The following is a 22616-nucleotide window of genomic DNA, read 5'->3' on the forward strand; positions in this document are numbered from 1 at the left end:
GGATGCGGCCCGCTTTGTGAAATGGTCACAAGTGTTGTGACTTGTCACAGATGGTCTGATCCTGATCATTCGTGTAGGGGACATGCGAGTGAGGGCGTCCTATACAAAGAGTTTGTATAAGACTTGGCCACGAAGTGTTAACGTCTCGTTATATAACACCGTTCATGACAGAGACTTCACTTCACTAGGATGACCATATGTAAAATGACCTCAATCCTGAGTGAGTTGGGAACTCTTGGCATTGAGGGAGATTCTTTGATTTGTATGGGTGCGAGTGGCCTGGTCGTCGACTCAAACCTACCATTTTGGGGTTTCGTCTGATTTGGGAGCTGGGAACTCAGCTACACAAGATGAAATTCACTCCTTCCCCGAAGTAGGGGCAAGTAGATAAATAGCTTCCTTAAGGGCTGATTCCAAGGCTTGAATGATGTGACGCCACACACCTTCTCTTGGCCCGAGAGATGTTCATACATATTGGAGTATGTTGTATTGTTCATTAGAGAAACCAATGGTACTTAAGGAGTGAGATGTAATTACGAGGGCAAAACGATAAATTGGCCCAACTGTACTTACGAGCATCTATGAAAGGTCATCATACTCATGATTGGTTATATCCGATGGACACAGAAATATATCTGTGGTAAGGAGAGTTCAGCTGTTGGTTTTTAATGGAATGCTTGGCAGTTAACGGATGGTGGATCTTATGGTTAAAGAGTTTAGTCAGCTATTCACGTACCTTTAGAGCTTCGAACCATAGATCCATAAGGTCTCCTTGGTAGCTTGGATAAAGTCGAGAATTAGTTTTTGGATCAGTTTGAAATTTTCAAATTGATAAGAAAGAGTTCGATTATATATGATATAATTAAACTAGTTAATTATATATGATATAATTGACTAAATGTATGAGATACATTATTTTGGAGAAAATTAGATATAAATATGATTTATATCAAGTAGAGGAGAAATTACTATAGTAGATATATGATATCAAACTATAGTTAAGAATATAATATGATTATATTCATTTATTAATTAATTAGTCGGTTATGTGATAATTGCCCGAAAATTTATCCTAAATCGTGCGATAGTGGGAAGATCAATTTCGGTTATTGTAACTGAAGAATAAAATGAAAATTGGTTTCATTTTGCAAGGAGGTCAAAAAAATTGCTCATGGTGTGAAAACTTCACGATTGCTTAGTTGAGAGCCTATACGACAGCGCACATCATCTAAACGATCGCACACTCGCGCACTAAACAATCGCATGAGTTCTCTAAACAATCGCTTAGCGCACTGAGCTTTTAGAAACGATCGCTTACTCTTTACTAGACGATCCCTTAGTAAACCCACACGATCGTGTACCTTTCTCTAAGCGACAAGCACCTGACTATACGATAGTCATCTACTATCTCTCACTTGCTTGTCGTTCTACACGATCGTCCTTTCCTCCATCCTCTACCAATTCCCTCAAAGTCTACTCTTTGGATTCTCACTCCGAGAATACCAAGGGCTTCAAGTGGTGGTGTCATCCCGGGTTGCTGCTTGTTCGTGCGCTGCCATTCGTGTACACGATCATGGTGCTGCTAGGCGACTGATTGCTGGCCGATAAGAACCGTTGAGGAGTTGCTTCCGTTGGATTGAGTTTGAGTGAAGTTAGTCTTCAACTGGTACGTTTACTCAATCTGTTGTATTCTATTTGTCAAAGCATGCCTATAATTAGTGTTAAATTGCATACCTATTTATTAGAATGTGTGTGTGTTAATTTAGTCCCAATGAAATATGAAAGATTCGAACTCACTCATGGATACTCTTGTATAAGAGTTCCTTCAGACCTTTCTTTTTCTATAAGGATAAATCTCGTGGAAGAAACACCTGTCTTAGTGCCATTTCCAGTAGATCTAGTTTTCTCATATCAGGATTTAGCCCCGAAATTCCATATAAATTAGCAAGAAAGAGGGTAAGGACCCACCCTTTTAAGGAAGTTTTCTAGCCTCCCCAAAATCAAAGTCTAATTCAAATTAAGGCAACTACATCTTAGTCTAGAATTTGAAGTGCGCTCTTGATTTAGATAGGTTAGGGTGAGGTGGAACAAAGACTTGTAAGACATCATCAACCGATTAATTCCTTCGAGAGACATCATCTCCCTTTGAGAGATAAACGAGCAAGGTTTAGTCCTTTAACAACGATAGTTAGTGGTAGAAGTCTATCACTATCTATCAACGATATAGTCAGTAATAGAATATCTATCAACAATAGACACTATCTGTTTTTTGTTTGAAACCATTGCAAGTAATAAAGATGAAGCTAAGAAACTATAGGAGTACTTACATCATTTATTTCAAAGATATTCTCTTCAAGATTTATCCAATGATCAGGTTCCAAGCATTCCATGATATTATTCTTGAACTTTGATTGCAAATTTTTCTTCCAAATATAAGATCTATTGTTGAAAGTTTTGGTATTGTTTCAAATGTCCAATAAACTAGTGGCAAAGGGAAACCTTGAATGCATACATAATCATTTTCAATAGAATAAGCATTTTTGAAAAATTGATATGTCAAGTTATATGACAATCGTCCCCAGTAACAAGTTTTAAATGTTTGTTCATTGTCTAGTATGTTTACATGTTTCCAATTAACAACATTGTGTCTTGGCCTAGGGATTAAAAAGGGCTCTAAGAAAATAAGGTTTGTCAATTTAACTTTGATACTATAACTTTCAAAATTGTGTGAGAACATTAAAGCTTCTCTCGATGTCTTTTCTATAAATTGAATCGTCATTTTTAAAGACTCTTTCTCTAAGTTTAGGAATTTGATATTTTCTTCTAAATCTATTGGTGGTAGTTAAGTACCATCTAAACCCGTGATTAAGGAAAATTCTTTTAATCCAAATGTTGCTATATGTCCATTAAAGTTTAAAGCCAAGACATTTGGCTTATTTGTGACGTATTATTTTCTTATAAGATAGTTTATGAAATTTGTGGACATTTTTTCAATTTTTAGATTTAGAAAGTGGTTGAAAGAACCATTTCTAAAAGTATTTAAATTTCTATCATCTAATTACTTCTTTATAGTTTGTATTACATCTAATGAGATGCATATTGTTATCCTCAGAGGTTGTTCTGGTCTTACATTATTATTTGATGTTCATGTTCCTGTTCCACCTGTTTAAACATACAACTATCAACAATAAACAAGTGATATATTTTATATTCTATCATTGACTATCACTCACTATTATCATTCAATGAATATTGGTAGACTTCTATCACTGTCTATTGCTTGTCTATCAGCTAATGATAGACAGTGAGTTTATCACTGTCTATCAGCGATATACTTTTAAGGATAGTAGAGAGGTTGTTCCCTTAAGTGTTGATTCTGGGTCTTGAACAAGGGGCCCCACCCTCTCATTGGCCCGAGAGGGACTCGGTTTGTTGACTGGATCACAAATCAATTGTTCATTAAATGATCAATGGGACTTAAGGAACAAGAGGTAATCTCGGGGGTAAAACAGACATTTAACCCAACAGTTATTACGAACAACCTGTGAAGGGTTAACTTACTAACCATGTTATATCGAGTGGACATAATATTGTTGGGTTTTATGTCCTAAAACTCGTAGTTTGTAAATTGATAAACATTTTCTATAATCAAATACTTATTATTGATTTCATAAATTGTACGAAAGTATAAATCCAATAAACTAAGACCCATGACTATTGTATGGGTACTTGAACTTTATGTGGAGACATAAGAGTGGATCAGGTTCGAGTAAATAGTCAAAATGATCTATGGTACATGAATAAGATTGGGTACCTTATTCTGGTAACACCATTGGATGCGACCTACTCTGTAGTTGTTACAAAGAGTTGTAAAGTGCTACATACGATGTGATTATAATTCGTACATGTTATGACATAAGGAGTGTGGGCATCCTATGCAATGAGTTTGTATAAGATCAGGACCAAACTTTATAACGTTGTTTACTGTATAAGACGGACTATTTCACTTAGTTGACCTAGGTAACTTGATCTTAATCCTAAGCTAACTATGAACTCCTATTTATTCGAGATTGCCCTTAGATTTGCATAGGTGAGGGTTGGCTCAACAACGTCGACTCAATAAGACTCCCATTTCAGGGGTAAGACCAGATAGATAGCTGGGACATAGGATGCAAGACGAAGTTCATACCTACTTGATTTAGGGATAGAAGAAAGGTTGTTCTCTCAAGTATTGAATCCAGGTCTTGAATAAGGGGCCCCACCCTCTCACTGGGTTGAGAGAGTTTGGTTTAGTGATTGGATCACAAACCAGTTGTTCATTATAGGATCAGTAGATCAGTAGGGATTTAAGAAGTAAGACGTAATCTTGGGGGTAAAACATATATTTGACCCAACCATTATTACGAACAACTTGTGAAGGGTCGACTTGCTGATTATGGTTAAATCATGTGGACATAATATATCTACAGTGAGGGAAGTGCAACTATGGGCTTTAGTGAAGTTACCCATTAATTAACTAATGAGGATTAATCTGGTCTAATGAGTTTAGCCAATTAATCTCGGATTGTTGGAGCCCATTATTTGTAGGTCCGCAAGATCCCCCTACTAGCTCGTAACGGACTAGCTCTAGAATAACGTGATAAGTTAATTTGAAATGTTCAAATTAGAATTAAGGGAATTAGTAATTATATGAGATATAATTATATGTTTAATTTGAGAATTAAACGGAATAGGAGAATTTATATATTTAAATATGGTTTAAATATATAAGGATGAATATGTGTTAAAATTAATTTAATATTTGATATTAAATTAATTAAATTTTATTTAATAATTAATTTATGAAATTAATTAAAATTTTCATTTTTAAAATCAAACAAGTTTTTTTTTTTAAAAAAAAAACAAAATTTGATTTTTGAGATAAAATTTGAAAATTAGAAAACAAAACACTAGAATGGAAAATATCCATTTCTTCACTTGCCCACACAAGAAGCTTTCTCTTGGCCTTGTCTTCTCCAAGCATGAGCTGCAACTCATGCAAGTCTCTCATTTGCATGTTTATCTGCAATATAATGAATAGATTGGAGTGAAAATTGGGCATGCAATCTATAGAGAATTTGAGAGAAAAATCGGTTTGAAGAAAGAGTTCTTCAACTAGATTTCTACGGTGAGCATTTCTCCTTCATCCCTTGATTCAAGCTTGTTTTGAGTCCCACAACTCAATCTAGAACACCAAGAGAATAGTGAGGAATATTTTGAGGTGGTCTGCAACAAGATTTGGAGAAGATAGCAGCTGGAGAAGGAGCTTTGAAGAAGTTATACAATAGGTGTCTTTAAACTCACTTGTTTTTCTGCAAGAGCATGCTTTATATTTTGCCAAAATTAGTGAATTTGAATACTTAGATGATCCTTGTGCTTCCTCTGTTGCTAATACAATTCTACAAATATATCTACAGTAAAGAGATTTCAATTATGGGCTTTAGTGGAGTGACCCATTAGTTAATAAATGAGGGTTAATTCAATATAATGAGTTTAGCCAATTAATCTTGGATCGTTGGAACCCATGATCTGTACGACCGTGAGGTCCCCCTACTAGCTCGTAAATGGATTAGCTTTAGAGTAGCGTGATAAATTAATTTGGAACATTCAAATTAGAATTAAAGGAATTAGTAATTATATGAGATATAATTACATGTTTAATTTTAAGAATTAAATGGAATAGGTGAATTAATATTTAAATATGATTTAAATATATGAAGGTGAATTTGTGTAAAATTAATTTAATATTTGATATTGAATTAATTAGAATTATTTAAATTATTTAAATAATTATTTAATAATTTTATTAGAAAATAAATTTATGAAATTAATTTGTAAAATTAATAATTTTTTATTTTTGAAATCAAATTGATTTTAAAATTGAAAAACACAAAATGAAATTGTGAATTTTTCCATTAACATTTTCAAAGTAACTCACACAAAACCCACTTCTTTTTTGCTTCAATAACTCCAAGCATGAGCTGCATCTCATGCAACTATCTTCTTTGCATGATAGTTTGCAATATATTGAGAAGATTGGAGTGGAATTGGGTCATGCAATCTATAGAATTTTTGCTAAAAAATTCGTATTGAATAAGATGTTCTTCAAATGGGTTGCTGCTGTGAGTTATTCTTCAAGATCCCTTCGTTCAAGCTTATTTTGAGTCCCACAACTCAATCTAAAGCTCCAAGAGAATAATGGGGAAGATCTTGAGGTAGTCTAGATTTGGAGAAGCTTGCAGCTGAGAATTGAGATTTGAAGAAGTTCTACAAAGGTATGACTTGAAATCCACTTGTTACTGTGTAAGCATGCTTTAGTTACTGCCACAATTAATGAATTAGAGTGCTTATTGATCATTGTTACTTCTGCTGCTTCCTGATACACTCTAACAGTTTATACCTTCAATTTTAGTTTCCCTTGTTCTCCTTTTTGAGTTTTTATCTTCTTTTGTTTTGTTGTTGTTGTTGTTTTTTTTTTTTTTTTTTTTTTTTTTTTTTTTTTTTTTTTTTTTTTTTTTTTTATGATTTTCCTTTAATTGTCTTCTTGCTTACCATTTATACATAAAATTTAGGGTTAATAAATATTACCACTAAACAAGAAACAAGAATTAGGCTTAATAATTATAATCACCCATAAATTGATAAGAAGAAAATAAAAGAGTTAATACCTTTTGAAGTTGAGTAATTACTGATGTAGTGGTAGAAGAAAGATGCGTCAAGAAGCAACAACGGAAGAAAAATTAAGAAAAAGAAGAAGAGGATCAAGAAGCAGCAGACGAAAAAAGACGTAAATAGAAAAAAAGAAGGTGAAGCAACGTCGATGGAAGAAGAAGAAGAATAAGAAAGTGATTTTGAGAGAGTGATTAAATGGAGAGGATTGGAGGAGATGAAACGTTGTTCGTTGGAGGGAAAAATCTTCGAGAAAATCGCGTGGATTAATCGTTGTTGGGTTAGATCTTCGGGTCGGGTCGTCGCCCTTTCTCTCTCTCCTTTATTTATTTATTTATTTTTTTGTATTTGGGCTGGACTTTTTCGATATTTTACATCGTTTTTGGGGTTTGGTTGGGTTGTAATGGTTTCTTAAACTTTTTTTTGCTATAAATTGTAAAAACTTTGGCAAACTTTTCTCTATATAAAAATCACCCTTAATTTTATTAACAATAATGTTAATATAATAATTCATTCTATTATTATGAATCAATATGAAAAACCATAATCTTTTTAAAAAAATATGAATGACCATAATTATGTTTGCTTAAATCTCTTTTTACGGTAATATATATTAACATCATAAATTATTTATTAAAATTATTAATTAGTCTTTAAAAAGAAATCAATTAATTAACTAATAATAAAATAAATTAATTTTTTCAATTAAATTTTTTTGTATACTTGTACTTTTAGTTTTAATCTATAATTATAGTTATTTTTTTAAATTAAAAACATTATTTGATGATTTAAAATCAATTAGTTTATATCAACTTCTTTTGTATATATATACAAGGCTTATAATTGACCTTAAACAATTATCTAGTTAACAATCAAATTAATAAAACTACAGTAAAAAAGAAAGAAAATAAATATTTAAATTAATTACCGATACTTTTAAAATAAAATTTGATAATATAAACGTGCAATATAAAAAATTTAATTGATAATAAATATATTAAATTGGGGTGAGTGGTTAAGTTTAATTAAATTTGAATGAGTTAAAATTGATTTAATAACTTAACGTAATAAAAATAAATCAAGAAACAAAAACTAATTAATTGAAATTAATTTTATATTTTATAATTGCATAAAAAATATAATACATTTCTAAACATCTTATTATTTTTAATTTTCAAACATTTTATTCTCAGGCGATTTATGATAAGAATGAAAAAGAAGAAAGAGAAAACAAAGAAGAGAATGGGAAAGGATAAGTGGTGTGGTGGCGATGGAGATGGAGAAAATCCAAAGTAGGAGTACGAACTCGGATTCTACGGGTTGTTTATACTTTATACTTAATGCCTAATGGCAATGAGATTCAAAGCAATAGCAAATAGCAGAGACAGAGAGGGAGGGGGGGAGGGGGGCGGAGTGGAGCGTCCCCACCTGTTTGAAAAGAAGTGCAGGATAAAGGAGGAACATAAGTGGGGTCCATTCCTGAGGTGCCGACCCCACCCTTCCCTCTCTTCTCTTTCTCTTTCACAGTCACTCACTGCTAAAGTAAGTTGCATCCCGCATTCCATTTTTCCGCCTAAAGCAAACCAAAAAGAAAAGGCAGCACTGAACACCATAGCCATAACCATAACCTTCCTTCCTTCCCCCTAAGTCCTTCTACTCCGACTTACACTACCGGCTGCCGCTTTCCCGGATTCCACTACTCTGTTCTCCACTCCTTCTGTTACCTGGAGGCAGGCCCCTACCTTCCCCCATAGTCCTCATTCTGCTCTTCTCTTCTTCTCCCAGGTTTTTACTTCTCTTCTTCTCCTCATTTCCTCTTTCAGATCTCCTTTTCTTCTTTCTTCCCTTTACTTCATTCTAATATTACCCTCCTCTACTTATGTTATGTTTTACGAATGTGATTTAGTCGATGTTCCTATTTCACTACTTATCTCATTTCCTCAGCTTCTCGTTTTTTGCAATCAAGTCCAGGAAGGACAGGGGTTTGTATTATTGACCTTCACTTTACCTATTTTGTTGCAGGATGTTGGTCGTCGATTGCATTAGGTTTTTCTAATTTCTCGCCGATCTCTGTTTCAGTTCCTCCTGTATATTACGAGAATCTTCTTCACATTGTTAACTGCTTTTCCTTAGTTCCTAGTTTGTTTCAATAGTTTTTCTCCTCATTCATTTTCTTTTCCTAGGTATATTTCCCCCCCTTTTCTGCTTTGGAAATTAGGTACACTACGCTATTTACTTTCAAGGGATTATTTTCTGTTGTTATCTGCCTTTATTGACTGATTGTAAAATCAGACAATACACGAAAACAAATCGTTTTATCACTGTTTTTTTTTCTCCTGTCTCTGAACTGGTTTTTTGATTTTATAGAAAGCCTGGAAGAGGGAATAAAAATATATTGATTAGTAGGTTTGTTGTTTAGATCTTACCAGTTGAAGATAGGATTAACTGAATCGAATTTTCATTTGTGCAGAATTTTTTCACTTGGAAGTTTCTCTATGTGATGACACAAGTCACTGGACATGAAGAGGATTCCGGAGTCAAAAGCACTTCCATTATTACTGCCCATAGAGATGCTTCCAGAATCAAATGTACTTCCGGGGAAATTTTGTGTTTTGGATGACATACCAAAAGCACATGTAGCCTCCGCCAAGCAAGCTGGCCACTGGTCGAACATGCACTCAGCTAAGGTGAGAGACGTGGGAAGATCAATTGGACAAGGATTTCAAGATTCAGAAGTTTCTGCACCTATACGGACGTCAAAGGGAAAATCCTCTTTTTTGGGGCAGGAAGAAGCTAAGCGTGATATCAGTTTGAAGGGTAGTAGCTCTTTGATTGAAGAAGGTGGTCCAAGTTCCTTCTCTGGGGCTAGCCACCCGCCAGAGCCCGTGGATATGGATCTAATGAGAACTGTTTATGTACCTATAGGGCAAAATAAACCTGATCCCGGCTGCTTGATGAAGAGTTTTTCCGTGAAGGGCCCTTTTCTTGAGGATCTTTCAATCAGGGTTCCAGCCAAGAAACCAAGCCCTGCTGTTCTCTCCCCTGCAGAAAGCTTAGTTGACGAGCCACATGACTTGGGTGTTTTATCTTCCCCTTTTTCAATTCCTCGTGCATCACAAAATACAGAAACCTCTCTACTTCCCCCAGATTCTGAGGAGAAGGAATGTGTTTGGGATGCTTCTTTGCCCCCAAGTGGCAATGTAAGTCCACATAGTAGCATTGACAGTAGTGGAGTTGTCACAGCTATGAGCATTGTTAATAGTTGTGCTAGCACATATCGAAGTGATGGAATGGTTAGTATTGAAAGGAACTGTGAGAGTACAAAAGGAAGCATTAGAGGGGACTCTCTCGAGAGTGCAAAAACGAGTATTAGTCGAGCTAGTGATAGCAGTGGTCTCAGTGATGATAGTAGTTGGAGCAACATCACAGGAAGTGCTAATAAGCCCCACAAAGGAAACGATCCTAGGTGGAAAGCCATTCTTGCTATTCGAGCAAGAGATGGAATATTAGGCATGAGCCATTTTAGACTACTCAAAAGACTTGGATGTGGTGATATTGGTAGTGTTTACCTCTCAGAGCTAAGTGGGACGCGCTGTTATTTTGCAATGAAAGTAATGGACAAGGCATCGCTTGCTATAAGGAAGAAGTTAACGAGAGCTCAGACAGAAAGGGAGATCTTGCAGTTACTTGACCATCCATTTCTGCCGACTTTGTACACCCATTTTGAGACCGACAGATTTTCCTGTCTAGTAATGGAATATTGTCCAGGGGGAGACCTGCACACTTTGAGGCAACGGCAACCAGGGAAACACTTCTCTGAGTATGCTGCGAGGTACGTTAAATACTTTTATTGAGAAAAATACAATAAATAGCAGTCCTCTAGTGACTCCTTGGGTTCCGTGCCTGCTAGCAATTCATCCTTCTCTTCCACAGTTTTCAATTAATTTTAAATTACATGCTTTCCTCGATCTTAATATCTAAATGCAAATGTTGTTGTAATTGTTCTTTTCTTTTCTGTTTTTTCCCCTTCCTCTTGATCTTATTCAACAAAGTTTCTGTTTCTGGAAGGGATGAGATATTTAATTCTCGCTCCATGACATGCGTTGATCTAGCGTCTTCCATTTCTAACTGCCTATAGTTGTATTTACTTATTTTATTTTTTCATTTTCTTTAAAAAACTTTCATAAGCCCTCAAAAGGAAAACCTACTAAAAGGAAAGGGCTCCAATTGCTTGTTTTTATTTGTCTCATCACTGGAGTTTGAATGGGCTCATATTAAAAAGGAAACCCTCCTAAACTATGTGGACTATCATAAACCTTCCATTCGTTCATAGGTTTGTGTTAGGTACTTAAGTACCTTGGAGAACCACACCCCAAAAGCCAACTATTGAGGTGGGAAAGCCAAGCTACTTAAATACCACATTGGTCATCCATTTTAACCAATGTAGGACAAATACAACCCATACTACCTTGTCTTGGAAAGCCGACATCCCGATGGCTACTCTAACGATACTTTACTTGGCTACACTCGGTCAGAACCCACCGCCTGTTCTACTTTGGAATGTCAACAACTGGCTCTTATACCCATAGTTCAAAAGTTATTTTATAGAAATTGTTAGAAAAAAACAGCTTGTAACCCTAGGGGTATTTTAGTAATTGTGTGTACCCTAGGGCTTCCCACTAATCTATTTATTTGACCTATTCTCTTGTACTTTGATTATTAGAATCAATAATAAAAATCAGTGTCTATCGTGGTTTTTCTCCCTGTACTAGGGTTTCCACGTAACCGTTTTTGTTATTCTCTTCCCTACTCTTTTATTTTTAACATGGTATCAGAGCATGGAGACGAAACCTTGACCACCATTGAGGAAAATCCAACAGGAAAATCCCAAACCAATAACCCAGATATAATCAGTATTATCCAAGCCATTGACAGGTACTTCCAATCTCTTCTTCCCCACTTTCGTGAAAACCAGCCGCCGCCGCCCTACCCACCGTCGGCCGACTCCTTCGCAGACGGAATGACCAGCCGCTGCCGCCCTACCCACCGCCGGTCGACTCCTTCGCAGACGGAATGACCAGCCGCTGCCGCCCTACCCACCGCCGGTCGACTCCTTCGCAGACGGAATGACCAGCCGCTGCCGCCCTACCCACCGCCGGTCGACTCCTTCGCAGACGGAATGACCAGCCGCTGCCGCCCTACCCACCGCCGGTCGACTCCTTCGCAGACGGAATGACCAGCCGCTGCCGCCCTACCCACCGCCGGTCGACTCCTTCGCAGACGGAATGACCAGCCGCTAGACCCAGCAATCGGCGACTAGCGACCCAACAGCTACCCATCTGGTCCGATCGCGCGTAGACGAAGACGACCAGCTCGCAGGTACCCATCTGGTTCGGTCGCATGCAGACGAAGACGACCAGCGACCGGCCGAATGAAGTTGAGATCCGTCTGGCCGCTCTCAGACACTGCCGAACGACTCCGACCAGCCCCGATCTGCGATGCCCAGGCGTGCAGACGAAGAATTTGTGATGCCCAGTGCCGACCAGTCCAGATCAACCACGCCCAGTAGTTCCCGTCTGTTGCCGTTGCTGCCGGTCTTCTCCTCTCAGATCGGCGTCTCATTTCAGCCACTGCCCACCAAAAGACAGATGGAAGAAGTGTGGGTGTTTTCCAGCCGAGTATGAGCAATCGAATGGAGCAGTTTTCGCTGATCATGGATGAGTTTGGAGGGGGAGATTCTTCTTCATACCACCAGGACCTGGGATCGACATCCAAGATCCAACCAGATCTTGCTTCTTTTCCACTCGCGCCTAATCATGGTGGCTCGACACAATACCCAGATGAAAATCCGGTAAATTCTTTCCCTATTTTACCCACTACAAATATCCTGCATGGTTTTTCCTCAGCTAACAGTACCACCAACCTGAGTACAGTTGGAATCAGTACTATTGGCCAGTCAGGCAATATACAGTCTTTTGGTCTTGTTAGTGTGAACGGTAAAAAACCTTGGATTGTTGACTCAGGGGCGACATATCATCTTACTGGTACCTTTGATCAATTTCTCTCATATTACCCAAGTGCTGGTAACGAACGAATTAGGATTGCAGATGGGTCGTCGCACCTGTTGCAGGAAAAGGGATTATCTCCGTTTGAGGGTTTGGTTTTGCGGGACGTTTTGCATGTTCCTAAAATTTCATATAATTTGTTATCCATCAGTAAGATTACAAGAGATCTGATTATCAGACAGTTTTTTCACCCGACTGTTTTATTTCAGGATCTAAGCTCGGGGACGACAATTTGGTACTGCCCAACACGATGGGGAACTCTACTTCCTAACTGATGATGCTCTAGGAATGATTTATAGGACTAGCCTTGTCTCCTTAAATTTTTCTACCTTTGAGATGATTTTTCTGTTATGGTATTACCGCTTAGGGCATCCGAACCTTTCAGTACATGAAATACTTATTTCCGCATTTATTTCGCAATATTAATGTGTCTTCTTTAAAGTGTGAAGTGTGTATTCGTGCCAAACAGAGTCGTGTCTCCTTCCACTCCCAGCCCTATAAACCATCCAAACCCTTCACCTTAGTCCACAGTGATGTTTGGGGTCCCTCACCAACCACAACCTCCACAGGGAAACGCTGGTTTGTCACATTTATAGACGACCACACTTGGCTTACTTGGGTCTTTCTTCTCACTGATAAGTCCGAGGTGTTATCTATATTCCAGCAATTTTATGCCACTGTAGAAACCCAATTTAATGCTAGGATTGGTATTTTGAGAAGTGACAATAGGCGGGAATTCTTTAACGCTTCCTTCTAGGAGTTTCTTGCATCCAAAGGGATTATCCACCAGAGTTCGGTGTGTCTACGCTCCCCAACAAAATGGGGTTGCCGAGAGGAAAAATCGTCATTTGGTGGAAGTTGCTAGGTCCTTAATGCTATCCACATCACTCCCGTCTTACCTATGGGGTGATGCCATCCTTAATGCTGCTCACTTAATCAACCGAATGCCTTTCCGAGTCCTCAATTTTCAAAACCCCTTAGACTGTTTAAAAGAGGCCTACCCTATGACTCGTTTAGTCTCCGATGTACCACTTCGAGTTTTTGGCTGTGTTGCCTTTGTTCACTCCCATGGTCCAAACCGCACAAAATTTACCCCCCGTGCTAAAAAATGCGTCTTTGTTGGGTATCCACTCCATCAGTGTGGGTATAAATGTTACCACCCACCCTCTCACAAATATTTTGTTTCTATGGATATCACCTTCCTTGTGGATCAACCCTTCTTCCCTGTTAGCCATCTTCAGGGGGAGACCTTTAGTGAAGAGAGTAACTGGTCCACATATACAGTTCCCTTGGAGTCTGCCCCCTATTCTCGAACATGTTAGGCCTATCCTTCCTACCAATCAAGTCCCATGGATAACATACTATAGGAAGAATCTCAAGAAGGAAGCAGCGTCACCTGTTGCATCTCTGGCTCCGGTCCATGAGTCAAACCCGACATCAGGTACGTCTATTCCTGAAATCAATGAGGTTGATACTTGTACTAACGAGTGCAGAGAGGAAAAAGGAGGAAAAGGTGCTGACAGCACCACTATAGCAGATGGGAAGACGACAGTGAATGACGATTCAGATACAACTCTAGAAAATGTGATTGATACTAAAGATAATGGTGAAAAAGGTGTGATTTTTGAGGATGAGAAACAGGAAGAGGAGACTAGTGACCACAGTGGAAATTCTAATAGTTTGAAGGAATATGATGCTTTTCTTGATCTTCCAATAGCCCTGAGGAAAGGTATTCGGTCATGTACAAGGTACCCTATGCATAGTTACATGACATACAGTAACCTGTCATTTGAATTTAGGGCCTTTACCACTAGTTTAGATGCAGGGGTGATACCAAGTAACATACAGGAAGCAATGGGAACTGAAGTTTGGAAGGCTGCTGTTATGGAGGAGATGAGAGCTCTGGAGAAAAATGGAACGTGGGACCAGGTGATCCTACCTAAAGGGCACAAGACAGTTGGGTGCAAATGGGTTTTCACTATAAAGTACAAGTCAAATGGGACTGTTGATCGGTACAAGGCTAAGTTAGTTGCCAAAGGGTTTATTCAAACCTTTGGGGTAGATTACTTTGAGACATTCTCTTGTACCCTAGGGCTTGTAACCCTTGAGGGGGAGTGTTGAAAAAAACAGCTTGTAACCCTTGGGGTATTTTAGTAATTGTGTGTACCCTAGGGCTTCCCACTAGTCTATTTATTTGGCCTATTCTCTTGTACTTTGATTATTAGAATCAATAATAAAAATCAGTGTCTATCGTGGTTTTTCTCCCTGTACTAGGTTTCCATGTAACTGTTTTTGCTCTTCCCTACTCTTTTATTTTTTTAAAAAATGATGTTTTAAAAATGGTCCATCAATTTCAATAAAGTTCTCCGAAATTTCTATTAAATCAGGACCTCGATATCTCGAACTTTGCTTATACCATTGTTAGGTACTTAAACACCTTGGAGAACCATACCCCAAAAGCCAGCCATTGGGGTAGGAGAGCCAAGCCACTTAAGTACCACATTGGTCATCCCATTCTAACCAATGTGGGACAAAGACAGTCCCATACTACCTTAGTTCGTAATAGTTTGATGGTTGGCCTCTGCAAAACTAAAATTTGATAGTCCGGCCAAGCCTGATAGAACAGTCCATACTTGGTTGTTTTTATTTGTCTCATCATTGGAGTTTGAACGTTTTCCAGTTTATAACTTTTATTAATATTAATGTTCACTATGTTTGTAAGGGGTTGATTCAGTTGTTATTCCTCTTTTTTCCTGGTTATGAATTTCAATGATCCTAAGAAAGCCAATGGTAGATAAAGGACAGTAGTGAAAATGAGGCTTCTCTTGAGTATTGTGTGGATAATTCCTAGCCTATATTCATTTCCCTTCTTTCTGAAAATAAATCTATACTTGATAAATCTCTATATTCTTGATAGAATTGATGTAGGATGAAGGCTAACTGGCTAAGGGAACGAGTAGTACTTTACTTGTAAGCTATATTTTAGTTGATTTTAAGAAATTTCTCTAAAGCAATTAATTCTTTGACCTGTGCCCTTAGGGAACAAAGTAGGGGGGCATCTTAAAGTGCATGCTTGAGAGCATACCTTCTGGCAAACACACAAGTCATTCCTGTCACCATCTCTCCCTCTCTCATCTGGAGCCGGAAGATGCTCTTTGCTTCTGCTCAAATACTCCCACCCTATTTCAGAGATGGAAATTTATCCTTGATCCCTAGGCACAGAAGTTGCCAGATTTGATCCTGTAAGAAATAGCAATCCAATGACTGAATAGCATAAGATAGCAAAATCACCAACTCATTTGTTCCTTGCTTAGTGAACCAGCTTCATTTGCATGTCAGCCGACCCTAACATCTATATGCCATCTGCTATATCTTATATTAGCCATTAGCTCTAGAAAGGAAAATTTTCACATGTCATTGACATTGGTTAATCTAGTCGGCAAAAAGATAAGAATGTGACATGGAGCAGGTAAAGCAGGTCCTTACTTTTGGGGGTGAGGGGTGGAGGGTCCTACAAGGTATGTCCCCATGAAAGGAATCATTACTCATACACACTTGCAACATCTGATTTAAAAACACACGTCATATTCTTTGGGTATCTAGATGACTGATCGCCTGGATTCCCTTTGGACTGAGAACTTGAGAAATAGTGAAGATAATGGAGGTTAGAGTTGCATTTGAAGACACTCCAATGCCATGTATAGGTTCATATCCATATATAAACTAATTGGTTACGTTATACTTGATGACAAACGTTCTTTTAAGTTTTTTTATCACAACATTGACCAAGAATTTGAGAGGCTTCATCACTTTTTTCACGCTGAACCCCCATAGTTGTGACTTGCAGTGAGAAAACCCTTTAAATTCACCACGAGTAAACCCTTGAATATCTTGCAATAAATTTTGGGACTTTTCTATCTTCTGTATTTCATCATTTTTCAAATGAAAGATATTGTTCCCCCCGCCCCCTTTGGTTTTTTCTTTTGTGTTTGTGTGTTTTCTACTTCTTTCTTTTGTGTGTGTGAATGTGTATTTTCTTCTATCCTTGTTTTTAAAATTGAATGTAGAGACACATTCACATGTCTACGTAATTGTCCACTTACAGCTCCCTAATTTCCGCACAATGTCATTGCTGTATCCAATTTTGACTGTATATAATAGACCACAATGTCGTGATTGTTTTCATTTCGGTAGATTTACTCTGCTTGCTTCCTTTGCTTTTACTTTTTAGTAAACAATGTTTCTGTTTACGCTTCTTTTATTATCCACTTGGATTGGTGGCCTTCCATTCGCCTTGGCACACACCCACCCGAGTATTTTAGGTTGTGTTCATTTTGTTCTTTTACTGATAATTTTTCGTTTGTTTTTTCTTTTTTTAATGCTACTACGAATAATAAGGATAATTGTTTTAAATACTAAAACTGTTGAAAATATTTTCAAGTATAGCAAAATGTTACTACGATAGACTGCGATAAACTTCTATTAGTGTATGTCCATCGATAGATAGTTACATTTTACTATATTTATAAATAAGTTGGCTCATTTCCCTTATTTGAAAACAACCCTAATAATAATTAAAAAAAAAAAGAAAAACTTTGAGCAAACTATTTGTTACCATTATGTCCGTTCAACAAAGGGTTAATGTGTCCTTATGCAAGTTGTTTTTGTATTTGCAGGTTCTATGCTGCGGAGGTTTTACTGGCCCTCGAATATCTTCACATGCTTGGAGTTGTCTATAGAGACTTGAAACCGGAGAATGTACTGGTTCGTGATGACGGCCACATAATGCTCTCAGATTTCGACCTTTCACTAAGATGTGCAGTGTCACCCACGCTGATAAAAACCTCATACGATTCTGACCCATCAAAACGTGCTGCATTCTGTGTCCAGCCTGCCTGTATTGAACCATCATCAGTTTGCATCCAACCTGCATGTTTTATTCCTCGACTCTTCCCTCAGAAAAATAAAAAGAGAAGTCCCAAGCCTCGAAGTGATCTGGGGTTGCAATCCAGCACTCTTCCCGAGTTGGTGGCAGAGCCGACTGCTGCCCGATCCATGTCTTTTGTTGGCACCCATGAATACCTAGCCCCTGAAATCATCAAAGGAGAGGGCCATGGAAGTGCTGTTGATTGGTGGACTTTTGGCATTTTCTTGCACGAACTATTGTATGGAAAAACCCCGTTCAAGGGATCCGGAAACAGAGCCACACTATTCAATGTAGTAGGGCAGCAACTGAAGTTCCCAGAGTCTCCAGCAACTAGTTATGCTAGCCGAGATCTTATTCGAGGTTTGCTAGTAAAGGAGCCACAGCATCGACTCGGAGTGAAGAGGGGAGCAACGGAGATCAAGCAGCATCCTTTCTTTGAAGGTGTGAATTGGGCTTTGATACGATGCAGCACACCTCCAGAAGTGCCAAGACCAATGGAGGCCGAATTGCCTAAGTTTGGGGTAGTCGACACAACAGGGGTTGGCAGCAGCAGTAAGAGGATGGTAGGTACAGACGTTGTCAAGTCTGGTGGTCAATATCTTGACTTCGAGTTCTTTTAAATCTCGGATAGCAGGATAGTTTGCTGGCGTCTAAAAGTAATCGGTCGTTAATGTTAAAATGTGTTCTTTCACTATTCAATCCGCCTCGTAGTTAGATATTCCACTCTTAGAATTGGTACATTTGAAATTGGTGTCTGAAACTGAGAATCCACGCATTGAGGGCTGTCTAATATGAACAAATCATTTAGAGATTGAGTAGTTCTTCGATTTGTACAATGCAGTAAATTGCAATTCATGAACAATGTCTGCGTCCTTTTGAATGAGACTTATCAGTCAATAGATAATTACAAATTACATCGCCGTGAAGACAGATATCTGCTCTGATTGTCAACTTAAGTCGATATTTTAGTTCTGAGGTTACTGAGGAGACTGACAAACAGCCGAATATAGCTTTCTGTAATTGTTTATCAATGGTCACCTTATCTTATGTATTTCAATTCTACAGAGTTGGGGTATTTGACAACTTGGCATTTTCTTTTGACTTGATCGTTGAAGTTAATAGAGTAGACAAGCGATTAATCAAATGCCTAAATTATTATTGTATTTACGGAAAACTTTTGACGACCTTTTCTGTCGCAAATGGCTCCAATATAGCGGTAAATTCTCAACATTTATTAATTATATAAGAAGTAACCAAGGACATTCAAGTGAGAACTGTCCTTTATTAACAAATACCTGATGCGCACGTTTTCAATGCTCATTTTAAATATTGCTTCTCCAATTTATTTAAAAATTATTTTGGAATTTAAAATAAGGACAATATCATATGACATGTAAATTCGGAATGGCAGAATATAAGAATAAGAAAATAGGACAGTCAAACTATTCAATTTTTTAATCTATTAACACATAATTTGTTTAGGATTATTTTCAAATATAAAAAAATAATAAAAATATTTACAAATAATAGCAAAATATTACCATTTATCTTTGATAGACTGTGATAGATAGCTATAGATTACTATCCATTGCAGTCTATCGCAGACTGTGATAGTAGTCTAGTAAGTCCTAATCTATTGCTATCTATTGCAGTCTATCGCATACTATGATATTTTGTTATTATATATAAATATTTTTAGCAGTTTTGTCATTTAAAATAATTTTCCATTTGTTTATTTGTTTATTTGTTTGTTTGTTTTTTTTTTTTTTTGTGTATATCACTAATAATATTTAGGTTGAATTATAAAAAATGCACATGAACTTTACATTTTGTGACAAAAATGTCTCTGAAGTTTCAAAAGTTTCAAAAGTTTCAAAAATACCCATAAACTTTCAAAATAAGTTAAAAAATACTCTTTACCGTTAGTTTTGGATGAAAACCATTAAAGTTTTGTTTAAAAAATACCCATGAACTTTCAGAAGTTTCAAAAATACTTTTAAACTTTAAGAAAAGTTAAAAAAAAAAACCATTCTTGTTATATGAACAGAAACCGTTAATACCGCCTTACCTCTTTATTTTCCATCCTTTTCTCCCCTCCCTTCTTCAATACACTCTTACTCCCTTTTTTGTTAACTATTTGACACTTGTTTATCTAAAATAAATAAATAAATAAAATTGCACATTTTAACGAAGGTATATGAACTCTAATAAAAAGAAAGATAATAAATAAAGCACCAAATGATTTTAAGACTTGCATATTTTAACAAAATTGTATGATAGTAGTTGTGTGTGTTAATAGTCAAATACTTTTTTATTTGACTGATGATTATTTTGGTATATTTTAAGAGGAGATTTTGATTTTGAAATTTTGTGGGATTTTATGTTTTAACTTAAAATTTTAGTTGTTGAGAAAATTTATGTAAGCTAAAAATTGGAAAATTAAGAGAAAGATGAGAGTATCTATATAAAAAAAAATTAAAATATCTATACAATTTGTTTAAAATTTGGTTATTTTCAATTTAAGAGAACTTTAAACAAATTGATCACCATATTAACAGTAGGGGCATTTTTTAAAACTTTTTATTTTAATTTTTAAAGTTATTTTTCTCACGAGGAATCAACGGTTTTTCAAATACTAATGATGGAAGTATTTTTGAACTTTTATTAAGTTAAGGGTATTTTCGAAACTTTTGAAAGTTCAGGGTATTTTTGAAACAAAAGTTTAACGGTTTCCATCCAAAACTAACGACAATGGTATTTTTTGAATTATTTTTAAAGTTTAAGGATATTTTTGAAACTTTTGAAATTTCAAGAACATCTTTGATACAAAGTGTAAAGTTCAAGATTTTTTTTAAAAATTTTAAATTTTTTTAATTTAGCCTAATATTTATAACTGAGATGTCATAATACTAATAACAGTTGTCAAAGATATATATGTACATGTCATTTAGAGGTAGTGAATTAAAAATAAAAAAGCAAAATAGTTGGAAGAAAAGAAAAGGGGAGGAAATTGGATATAAAAAAAAAATGGAAAAAGAAGAGAGAAGAAAGAAAGAATAATTAGAATAAAAAAAAATCATATGACATATAAATTCGGCATGGCAGATTATAAGAATATGAAAGTAGAAATACGGTCAAACTATTCAACTTTTTATTCTATTTAGACATGTTTACACACATATATATATTTTCATATATCACTAATAATATTTATAACTGATGTCATAAGAGTTTCGGAGATATATTGTTTGGGCAAAAAAGGAAAATTTGGAAAATATTTAGGTGCTCCTAAGACTATACCAATTTTGTACATCCTAGTGAATTGCCCGATACAAATATGTTATGTGGCAGTTTTATATTTTTTCAAAAGAATGATTTTTTTTTTTTTTTTTTTTTTTTTTTTTTTTTCGTATAAAAATGAAAAATAAATTGCTCAATATAGTACATTCTCTTTGGGTCAACATTTGGCATGAAAAGAAAGGGGAGACAATGGGTTATTAAAAAAAAAAGAAACGAGAAGAGAAAGAAAGAATGATTAGAATAATAAAATTAATATAATGGAGAAGCAGTTCATGAACACGTGGTGTGGTTTGGAAGATTCAAAGAAAGTGGGGGTTGGGTTGTATTACTATTATTATATGTAATATAAAGGCATAGAGATGATGGGGATACACATTATTACAGAGTGTGGTTCCAGTATAAGCCAGAAGCGAATTAGGAGCAGAGAAATGTTGAGCAGCAGCAACGGCAGTGGTAGCATGGAAGGGTCGTCGTCGTTGGACTTGTTTGTGTTGGAGCGGATTCGGCGGCATCTTCTGGAAGACGAACTAGGGAATATTAATGTTGAGGAGGGAAGGTGGGAGTGGGGGAATAATAATAATAATATTAATAGTATTACTGTTGGAGCTGCAGCTGGTAATTCTTCCAAGAGTAATGATAATAATGAGAGGGCGGGGATGAGGGCAAGGGGTTTGCAGTTCAGAGGAGTTAGGAGGAGGCCGTGGGGGAAGTACGCGGCGGAAATCAGAGACCCGACCAGAAAAGGAGCTCGNGACCGAGCTGCTTTCCAGATGCGAGGGGCCAAAGCCAAACTCAACTTCCCGCACATCATTACTTCCGGCAACGACCACCACTCGCCGCTCCCACGTCGCTGTTGTAAGCGTGTTTCCGCTAACTGTAATTCCCCGGCCCGCCCCGCTGCCCCTCCCCCCCTATTCAACTTCAACAACTACTGACCAACTTAATATGTGCATTTTCTACCTCGACTCATCTTCAACATCACTCAACAAATTAGACACAACCACCACAATGTGCTGTTTCTTAATTATCGTTAGAGGTAGATTCTAAAATTTGTATGCCTCTTGGACTATCCAATACAAATTCGTACTACTTCTACATTTTCTCTCTTCAAAATGTTAACAAAATAAAGCAATCAACTCATGGTTTAAGAATTAATCTATTTATTCACGATAAGCTGCTTGCGACCTATTAGGGTAGAGAGGAGAGGCATGATATGAAGCAAATTAAATCTTGATGGACATAAGATTATTTTGGGAGAAACTAAATTTGAAGATAATTAGTGAATATTTTGGGAGAAAATAAAGAGGAGACGAGACTTTCCTCAAAAACAAGGAAATTACGGTTTTATTAGGTTGGAGATAGGTTGTCGCACACTAGGAAAGAAATTACAAATAAATGGTTACAAACAATAAATGTAAGGGCACTATGTAATTAAAATTACAACAATAAATAATAAACCAGATCAGAAAATAAAAAACTCCTGTAATCCTACACCATCAAATCAACAACAACATCAATAAACGAAACTGAAAACCGAAGAATGTGATGGTTGGTAGTCGAAGACACGCTTCAAAAAACACTGATATAAAGATAATTATTAGTTTTGTACGAGTTGA

At 36.6% G+C, this 22616-nt stretch overlaps 1 protein-coding gene across 5 annotated transcripts; it reads left to right on the forward strand.

The window, feature by feature from the left end:
- Positions 1–8106: 8106 nt before the first annotated feature.
- LOC120081258 (serine/threonine-protein kinase D6PKL2) lies at positions 8107–18628 on the forward strand. 5 transcript variants are annotated; one of them, XM_039035997.1, is made up of 4 exons: positions 8107–8493; positions 8731–8795; positions 9179–10540; positions 17450–18628. In XM_039035997.1, the coding sequence occupies exons 3-4, from the start codon at positions 9228–9230 to the stop codon at positions 18318–18320; spliced, it is 2184 nt and encodes a 727-aa protein (XP_038891925.1). In that variant the 5' UTR covers positions 8107–8493; positions 8731–8795; positions 9179–9227; the 3' UTR covers positions 18321–18628. The 5 variants fall into 5 exon arrangements, with proteins under 5 accessions (XP_038891925.1, XP_038891919.1, XP_038891910.1 ...); XM_039035991.1 differs by having other exon boundaries at positions 8108–8493; positions 8731–8754; XM_039035982.1 differs by lacking the exon at positions 8731–8795 and having other exon boundaries at positions 8108–8493.
- The last annotated feature ends 3988 nt before the right edge of the window (positions 18629–22616 follow it).

Source organism: Benincasa hispida, chromosome 1, assembly GCF_009727055.1.
Source record: "Benincasa hispida cultivar B227 chromosome 1, ASM972705v1, whole genome shotgun sequence".
Lineage (NCBI taxonomy): Eukaryota > Viridiplantae > Streptophyta > Magnoliopsida > Cucurbitales > Cucurbitaceae > Benincasa > Benincasa hispida.